Source organism: Eumetopias jubatus, unplaced genomic scaffold, assembly GCF_037043125.1.
Source record: "Eumetopias jubatus isolate StellerSeaLion01/CBP00866 unplaced genomic scaffold, mEumJub1_p1.0 scaffold_8, whole genome shotgun sequence".
Classification (NCBI taxonomy): Eukaryota; Metazoa; Chordata; class Mammalia; order Carnivora; family Otariidae; genus Eumetopias; species Eumetopias jubatus.
The window spans coordinates 92,792,132-92,802,267 of NW_028274814.1; the positions used below are offsets into that span (position 1 = coordinate 92,792,132).

The following is a 10,136-nucleotide window of genomic DNA, read 5'->3' on the forward strand; positions in this document are numbered from 1 at the left end:
TTTGCTTGCTAGTGTACACTGCAGATTTGGCTTTACATTTTCAAAACAAGAGAGAAGCAGTCAGTGGACTGTGTCTATTGGATAAAAAAAAAAAAAACAACAAAACAGCCAGTTGTTAAGAAGTACCAATATTCCTGGCTTCGAAGTCCTGGCAAAATTTCTCCCATGGATCTTTGTGATGGGATCTCTGTAATTCTGGAAACTCATATCAGTCAATTTGGGGGAATTTTCTTGAATAATTTCATTAAGATTTCTTGTCCTCAGTTTTCTCTGTTTTGTCTTTCTAGAATGTCTACTCTGTTCAACCTCCAGAACTGATTATCCAAATTTCTTATACTGATTATCCAAATTTCTTATCTCTCTCCTGCTTTCCATCTCATTATCATTTTGCTGTATTTTCTGAGAGATTTCCTCAAATTTATAATCCAGTCTTTTTTACATTTCTGGACAAATGAAGTATGAAGGGGTCTTTTTATTACTCGATTAAGGTTCTAGTAACTATCTCTAAGTGTTCCTTTTATTAAATCTGGCTCTTGTTTTGTGGTTGAAATAGCATCTCTTACCTCTGAGAACATTCGTGATTGTTATCTTGTATGAGTGTAGTTTGTTTCTTCCAAGTTCAGTTCAGTTCAACAAATATTTATTGAGTTAGACTGTTCTTGGTGCTTGGTTTAGATCAGTCCATGAAACAAAGATACCTGCCACTGGGAAGATTACATTTGGTGGGGAGGAGGAAGGAGACAGACAGACACAGTCATAAAACAATAAGTAAACTACAGTTGACCCTTGGACACTGTGGGGATTCAGGGCACCGACCCCTCGTTGTAGTCAGAAATCCATGTGTACAATTTTTGATTTCCCAAAGACTTAACTACTCATAGACTACTGTTGACTAGAAGCCTTATCGATAATGTAAACAGTTGATTAACACACATCTTGTATGTTCCATGTATTATATACCGTATTCTTAACAATAAAGTAAGATAGGGGCACCTGGCTGGCTCAGTCAGTAGAGTGTGTGACTCTTGGTCTCGGGGTTGTAAGTTCGAGCCCCATAATCTTAAAACAAAGTAATCTACAGAAAAGAAAATGTTAATTAGAGATTCATAAAGATGAGAAAATACATTTGCAGTACTGTACTGTATTTATCAGAAAAAAAAAATCATGTGTAAGTGGACCCATGCAGTTTAAACCCATGTTGTTCCAGGGTCAGCCGTACGTGATATGGTAGAAGATGACAAATGCTACGGAAACGGGGTGGGGCTAGATGGGAGATGCAGCTGTCATTTTAAATAGTAGTCAGTATAGGCCTCATTGAGAAGGTGGCATTTGAGCAAAGACTTGAAGGAGGTAAGGAAGTAAACCATGCAGGTCTAGGAGAAGAGCATTCTAGGTTGAGGGAATAGCCAAGGCCAAGGTTCTTTGGTGGAAGCCTGCCTGTTGTATTTGAAGAACAGGAACAGCAAGGAGGCCAGTGTGGGAGAGTGACAAGAGATGTCAGAGAAGTATTGTGGGATAAGGGAGGGTAGGATTGGGGGCCAGGTAACCTAGGACCTTCTAGGACCATGGTACCCAATATGATATCTACATCTGGCCCACTACCAGTTTTTGTAAATAAAGTTTTATTGGAACACAGCAGCACTGGTTCATTTACATATGGGCTATGACTGCTTTTGCATTGCAAAGGAAGAACTGAGTAGTTGCGATAGAGAACATCTGGCCTGCAGAACCTAAAATACTTTTTTGACCCTTTGCAGAGAAAGTGGTTTGCCCCCCACTTTAAGGTCCATAGAGACTTTCACATTCTAAGTCTATAAAATCAGGAAAGGAATGAATGGTTTGTGTTTTTTGTTTTTTGTGTTTTTTTTTTTTTACAAATGTTGAGTTTCAGGACACATTAAAGAGAGACCTATACATAATTAAAAGTAAATGTATAAAAACTTGCCTCCTTTAAGAAGTTCGATAGTTCTAACGATTCAAGGAAGGTATGAAAAGTATGAAAAAAATATCAAAAGTATGAAAAATAATTTCTAGCAGGTGATTGAGGTGAAGTTCGGTGTCCCCATCCTGCTTTCTGATCACACCTTTGGCATGACCATTTGATTTTTAGCATCATTCATTCAGTGAGACACTGGATAAAGAAGAGTGAACAAGAAAGAGCTTACAGTCCAGTGAGGAATACAGCTGAGAAGGCGGACAGTTCCGTTCCAGTGAACATTCTGTGACAGAGGAAGTACAGGGGGCTGGAGAGTGCATGGACATGGAGAGGGCCGCTAGTCCGGAAGTGGGTCTGCCCTGGCAGGACCCCAGAGAGGTTCCTCGTGTCCGATGGAGCGTGGCTCCGGGGAAGGAAAGAGGAAAGGAGGGAAGGCAGCAGGGTCAAGCCTGGCCTTTGAAGGACCAGATGAGCCATACAAGGAGTCAGGACTTTGTTTTGAGAGCTTGGGAGCTGTATATCAGCTCTAAGCAGAATCTGATGTGATTGGATTTGCTTTTTACAAGTATCACTGTAGATGCTGTGAGGACAGTGGGTCACAGCACGTGTGAGTATGAGGAAGACTGACTATGAAGCTGTTAAGTTTTTCTGTGTTCGTTAATGATTAGTAACTCAAGTTAACTGAGTTTGGGTTAGGCATTTACCTGCTTAGGAATACACAATATGAAGTCCAAGTCCAATATGCTGTGTATCTATAAAATGTACTTTTTATTTGTATGATCAAGTGTCATTTAAGTAAATTTCTGAGACTCAGAAGCACCTGAAGGAAGTGTTTGTCACGCTTTTATAATCTGAAGAGTTGTTTCCAATTCTCTGTGTCTAGAGAGATAGAAGTGCTTGCTGAGAAAGAGGCTTTTAACTGTGGATCTGTATTTTCTACATGCCCCATCTTGCCATTCGTCTTCCTACAATTCTTCTTTTGTCTGGGGGGATGTGGGGACATTAGGAGAGATAATGGTTCAAACTACTTAGTTTATGTTGGCACTGAAAATATAGGGACTAAGAATAGCCCTGAAACTTGAAGTGGTTTTCTCACAGTTACATGGCGACATTGGGCATTTTTCTTGCCTGTATAATTCTTGGCTTGCTAAACTTAAAAAGCAAAGGTTCATTGTTCTTTTGCTTTGTTTGTCATGATGAAAGTAATAAATGGTTCAACAATGGGAGAATACAGAAAAGTAGAAGAAAAAAAATCATCCATAGAGCCCTCCATTTCGGAGACAGGCTCGTTAAAATTTTTTTTTTTTAAAGATTTTATTTACTTATTTGACAGAGAGAGCACAAGCAGGGAGAGTGGCAGGCAGAGGGAGAGGGAGAAGCAGAGCCCCTGCTGAGCAAAGAGCCCAATGCGGGCCTCGATCCCAGAACCCTGGGATCATGACCTGAGCTGAAGGCAGACGTTCAACCAACTGAGCCACCCAGGCACCCGTAGTTAAATTTTTGATAGAATTTTTCCTCCTTTTTTGTGACTTGTTTTGTTAGATATTTATGTTCATTTTGTGTATACTTTTTTGGATCAGAGTAATTTTATTTTGTGTTACATAGTGGTGATCATTCTTTACATGAAAGCATCCAGTTTTTAAAAATGTTGTTAGATTTCAAAGCATCTTTGATGTTTGCAGAATAGTATATCAAATGTCTATATACAGATACTTGATATAAATGTAAACAAAGAAGCAAATTTATCTATTCGCTTACTATTGAATATTTAAGGTGTTTATTTTTTGCTATATAAGTACCAGTGGGATAACACTTGTATACACAGAGCCCATCCGATCATTGAAAATTCTTTCATTAGGGAAGATTTGGCACTTCATGCCGTCTTTCAAGTTTATTGTTGGGTTTCTACACACCAGTTGTGCATCTGTAAGACCTGAACTTGACCGCATAATTAGGGAATAGGAGTTCATGGGTAATGAATAAACTGCAACTGTAAGGTGGATTTGTAGGAACATACTGGCCAGGTAGCACTTTGAGGACTTCCCTCTTTTCTGTCTTGGTAGACTGCAGCTGTGTGAGGCCATGAACCCGTGATACCACATTAACTCTTCTTACTGCATTATTCCCTCCCAGGGGTCTGAGGAGAAGACGGTGGTGTACGTGGTTGGGAAGGCGGGCCGCCAACACTGGCAGCATGTCTACACCGCAGTGACCAGGGGCCGCTGCAGAGTGTATGTCATCGCTGAAGAGTCTCACCTCCGGAGCGCAATTACGAGGAACAGTGTTCTCAGAAAAACTCGCTTAAAACATTTTTTGCAAAACAAGCTCTCCACGAGCTGTGTGTCTCCAGCAGACCTTGCCTCCCTGTCCAGGAGCTCTGGAGAGAGCAGAGGACTGAGCACACAGCCCTCAGCATCCTCAATCTCTCCAGTCACAACCACCAGTGTGACAGCTGGTGTCCCTGGAAGCGGGGCCTCTGCGGCTGACGACAGGACGTTCACCTTTCCTGAAGGATGGAAATTATCTTCATCCGATGAAGTGGATCCAGAGGAAGATCCATCAGAACTTCGTGGGTCCAAAAGAGCCTGTGGCCTGAGTGGTGCTGAAAGTCCAAGCAAAATCCGGATGGTAGGAGTGATGTTCTCATGCACTCCAGTTTTAAGTATTGCTCACTTCAGTGTGCTTATGCAGGGCTATGTATTTTTCAGTAGTGTTACCTTGTGCTGGAGCACTTAAAACCAAGTGTTTTCTCACCTCTGTCAGTTTGGTGCCTGGTTGATCCTAGCACTGTCTGTCACTTGGCTTGAGGCCGGCACTCTAGGCCATGGCAATCTATTGATGCGTGCGAGGGGGCGTGCGGGGAGAAACTGGACGTCCTGCACCTTCTTTCTGCAAATCTTCCTTATCCCCCTCCCCTCCTTTTGGTGGCCCACAGCCTTACTTTAATCCCCACTCTCCACTGGAGCAGCTGGTGAATTATCCATGATCTCCAAATGAAGTTCCAGTAGAAGCTTAAGGATTGCTTTATGTGCTGGCAAGTAGACTTGTTCTGGTGTCCTGAGGCTTTCAAGGCTGTGACAGAGAGAAGGGGCCACAGTGGGAGCCCAGAGGAGAACGTGCTAATGGAACCTGCCAATGCCAAGCGGAGTTCTAAAGGGAGAAGATACATAGCCTCTGACCCCACATGGCATGGAGACAGTGCAACAGTTCTCTAAGAGGGTGCCAGGGCAAATGCAGTGTGTGATGTCCTGGCGGATTAGGCAATCACAAGTATGGAGTGTTGTGGCTGGAGCATAGCATGCAGGTGGAGGTCGAGCTGAGGACCCTGGAAGAGTGGGGAAGACACAGAGGCTCTTCCAAAGAGATTGGACATTCTCCTAAATGTGATGGAGAACACTAGATGCATTTTAAGAGCTCTGTGAATTGAAATTTATGAAGGTCACTGTGGAGTTTAGTAGATTGTGTTTTGGAGGCCATAGGGGATGAGCTCCTTGCAAAAAGATGATTTCAGGAGCTTGAACAGAATGATTAGGTTCTGAAGTCAGGTAGTAGCGATGGGGTTGGAAAAGAGATGCTTAGGGGTAGGGGGTGCATGGGATTTAATGGTCAATTATATATAGGGGGGGTCGGCCTGAGCATGAGTCTTAGGTTTCTGGCTTGAGCATCCAGGGAGATCCAGGTACCATTAATCAGGATTGGGAAAAGAGGCCGAGGGACAGGTTTTGTAAGGAAAGCGATAAAAGTAGGCATAGTGAAAGAAAAGTTTGTTGGAAGTAGTAGGATCCCTGCTGATTCTAAGCTTCATTCTGTGCTCCAGATCAACTCTTTGATGTGGAATTTCCATCTCAGCAAAACATCTTTTTCTGAAATTGACTGTGTTACCTCTTACAAAGACCCTGGGATAATAAGGCTTTTGGCCTGGAACAGAAAATTCCAAAGAAAGTCGTTTCTTGCCTTTTATTTCTTTGCATCAGCATGGGATGGGCTAGTTATGGTTTCTGTGGTGGTACAAAGTGACAGCGATATCCACCTTCGCTGCTGAGCTTGCCAAAGCTTCGAAGCTCTGGCCCAAACCAACACTGCAGAAGGTCTGTGGATGCGATGAGTCCAGCGCTGGCTGATGTCACTATCCAAAGGCTCCAGTACGAGCAAAGTTCTCTAACTGAAGAGGATAAGCTTTCTCACAAGGCGTGCCAGAAGTATGTGACGCCCTGGAAATGAGGAAACTAAGAATTCAAAGGCTCCGGCCCGATAAATTAGGGACTTCTGTGTCTAGACTTTCTAGTGCGTTGAGATATGTGATTTCTAAAAGCTCAGATTCAATGACCAGGGCTGTCCCCCTACCTTTCCTGCATATCCATGTGGCTATATCAGAGCCAAATCAGCACTTAAATTCTGCAGGTACTAATGACAGAGACCCTCCTAGATGAAAGCTTTTGCTTTTCTGTGGATTAATAGCTTTAGGTTTTGAAAAAAAGCTTTAAAAGAAAATGTTGTCCTGATTTTGCTTTTTTTGTTTTGTTTTTGCCTCATGTCCCACAACCAAAAAGGGAAAAACAAAAATATTCTTTTAAATAAAAGCATATGTATAAATATTCTAAAATTTATCATATAAAGCAGTGATTTCCAGAATTTTTTGAAAGAAAATAACATTTTGTCATTTAAAAAATCTAGGAAGGATGTAATCATAAAATCCCAAATAAAGATAGTTCTTGTATTAGGGTTCTCCAGTGAAACAGAACCAATAGGCTGTGTCTGTATCCCTATATATCTATTTACCTAACTACCTACCTATCATTTATCATCTATCATCTATCTCTTTAGATTTATTTAAGGAACTGGCTCATACTTGTGGAGGCTGCCAAGTCCAAAATCTGCAGGGCGGGCCAACAGACTGGAGACCCAAAGAGTTGATTTTGCAGTTTGGGTCCAAAGGCAGGCAGAATTCTCTCTTTCTGGGAGGCCGTCAGTCTTTTTTTCTGTTAAGGCCTTCAGTTGATCAAATGAGGTCCACCTGCATTATGGTGGGTAATCTGCTTTATTGATCACCTACTGATTTAAATGTTTAGCTCTCCTAAAAATACGTTCACAGAAACATCTAGAATATTTGACCAAATATCTGGGTACCATGGCTTAGCCTAGTTGACACATAAAGTTAACCATTACAGTGCTCTAAATTGAACAAGTTTAGCATTATGAAAGATTACTTGAATTGTGCTTATTTTTCTCATTTCCCTGTGGTGGCGAAACTTTCCCATGACCGTACTGGTCCGTTGCCTTGTGCTTGGGAATCACTAATAGTACGAAGGATCCCAGTCTTGCAGTGTTGCATCTTACCACACCTAAGGCTGGCATCATGGATGTGCACCCTGAACAGTCAGCCATACGGGGCTTTGTGCTTACAACCACTCCATACTTGTTTTAATGTTCTGCACTTGGCATCTTGAAATTCTTACCTTTGAACAAAGGGCCCACATTTTAATCTTGAACTGGGCTGCCAAATTATGTAGTGGCCACACTGTTAGAAATTATATATATGTGTACTCATTCGGCAAATGGTCACTTCTGCATGCCTGTCCCAGAGCTGGGTGCTGAGGATACCACAGTGAGCAAAAGTGGACAGAATCCCACAAAGGGCTGGCAGCTGATTGCTTGGGTCTGCTCACCTCTTCCAAGGCGGGGGACGGGGCATGTATCATGTCCTCCAAAGAAGCAGTCAGAGGGAGTAGAAATACATGGGGTAAACTGACTACGTTTTCACAAAACTAACTTTATTTTTATTGTTGTCCTTATAGGTGGAAGAAGCCTCCCCACAAGTATCTTCCAGACTTCAGAATTTGAGACTAAATCATTTAACCCCCAGGCAACTTTTCATACCCACAAATAATCAAGAAACTTAATTGTTTCCGATTGCTCAAAGTAATTACCTCTCTCTTTTTTCCTACTCAACACAAAATGAACATCATAGCTTCAAACTCTCAAGATATAAAACAGGATGTCTGTGACTGGAGTTTTATTTTAAGGTGTTCATGTTAGCATATATTTTAAACTCATTTGATCGGAGAAAACCATAATGATTTCAACATCTGTCATCATGACTGGTAGCATTGGACATAAATGCAGGCAAAATTTGTTGTTTTTTGTTTTGTTTTTTTTAAACTCTGTACTTTAGAAAGTGTTTTATTTTTACAATAATGCCTTTATTGACTCCATGATCACTGTGGGTGCTCTTTGCCAATGGTTTGAAGCCATGGTCAAGAGAAACTGCAGTTACACCTCCTGTATTATTGACACACATTTCAGGATGTTGGGTCTTCTGCCAGTTGTTCAGCTTGCAACATTGCTGCTCGCTCCATCACTGTTGGCCGGACCCACTTCACCCGGAACTGTTTTCCTAGAAATTATCTTCTGAGCTGGGAGTACGTTTTTTTTTTCTTAATTGGAGATATAATTGACATATAACACGAAGTTGAAGGTGTACTGCGTGTTGATTTGATACATTTATATAGTCCCTGTGATTACTAGGTGAGCTAATTGCATTAGCTAACACCTCCATCATGTCACATAAATGTCATTGCTTTTAGGAATACATTGTTTTGAAGATACTCCACTTGGGAAAATTATTTTCTCTCAGAGTGATTTTTATTTTATTTTATTTTTTAGAGTTTTATTTCTTGTTAAATGGTAAAAGAAAAAGGTAAGAAAAAAATTTACCTGTTATCCCAGTATTTGAAAAATAGCCCCACTGAGCTATAACTTACATACAATTCACCCATTTCAAGTGTACAACTCGGTGGCTTTTGGTATATTCACAGAGTTGTGCTAGTACCACCACAGTGGGTTTTGAACATTTTTATCACCACCGCCTCCAAGAATCCCTGTACGTCTTGGCTCTGATCCTCTCACCCCCTCCAGCCCCGGGCAACTACTGATTTATTTTGTCCCTATTGATTTGCCTGTTCCAGACACTTCACATATAAATGGAATCATACGATACGTGATCCTTTGTGACTGACTTCTTTAACTTAGAATGATTTCAGACTTTCTCTTGTGGTATGTATCAGTGCTTCACCTCTCTCTCTCTCTCTCTCTCTCTTTTTAAAGATTAAAAAATGTAATGTACAAAGAGCTAGCATTGTTCCTTTTATTGGGTAGATGTCTTGGAGAATCCACGCAAGGAGTCTCACTCAGTCTAACCTGACGAAGCCTACATCCTTAGTGGACTGATGGGAAGACTGGCAGCATCTCTGGAGGCTGTATCTGTGGATCAGACCATGTCGGTTTGAGCTTATGGGGCAGAAATCAGGAACCCTGGCTGAATTCTTGCAGGTAGCTCCAGCAGAGCAGCTGCTGACCTCTCTTGCTCTCATTAGTGCAATGTAGGCAAAAGACCTTCATCTCCTTTCATTACCAAATAACACTATATTATGTGGATATAGCACTTTGAATTTCTCTGTTCATCAGCTGAAGGACATTTGGGTTGTTTCCATTTTTTGGCTCTTATAAAATGCTACTGTGAACATCTGTATACAAGTTTTTCTGTGGACATATATTTTAATTTCTTTCAATTATATACCTAGGAGTGGAATTGTTTGGTCATCTGGTAACTCTCTCTATTTAACCTTTGAGGAACTGCCAGATTGTTTTCCACAGCAGCTGCACCATTTTCTGTTATACTTGGAATGTGAGGGTTCCAGTTTCTCCACGTTTTCTCTAACACTTGTTATTATCTGACTTTTTTGATTATAGCCATGCAGTAGGTGTGAAGTGATATTTCCATATGGTTGTTTGTTTTTTAAAGATTTTATTTTTTAAAAGTAATCTCTGCACCCAATGTGGGGCTCAAACTCACAGCCCCAAGATCAAGAATCACGTTTCTACTGACCGAGCCAGCCCCGCAGCCCTGCGTCAATCTGGTTTTGACTCGCACTTCCCTTATGGCTACTGATGCTAATTATCTTTTCATGTGCTTATTGGTCATTTGTATGACCTCTTTGGAGAAATGTCTATTCAAATCTTTTACCTATTTTTAAATTGGGTTATTTTTATTTTTATTCTTGAGATATGAGTTCCTTATATATTCTACATACAGGTCCCTTATTAGAAATGTTATTTGCAAAAAAAATAAATTCCCATTCTGTGGATTTTATTTTCACTTTTTTTGATGGTGTCCTTTTACGCACAAATTTTCAGTTCTGAT

General features: G+C 41.0%; 1 protein-coding gene across 1 annotated transcript in view; it reads left to right on the top strand.

Moving 5' to 3' along the window:
• HELB (DNA helicase B) overlaps positions 1-10,101 on the top strand; it is a 30,347-nt gene extending 20,246 nt beyond the window's left edge. The window contains exons 12-13 of the mRNA XM_028110905.2: positions 4,070-4,564; positions 7,732-10,101. Coding sequence (XP_027966706.1) covers positions 4,070-4,564; positions 7,732-7,836 — 600 coding nt within the window. The 3' untranslated portion in view covers positions 7,837-10,101. The remainder of the gene's footprint in view (positions 1-4,069; positions 4,565-7,731) is intronic.
• The last annotated feature ends 35 nt before the right edge of the window (positions 10,102-10,136 follow it).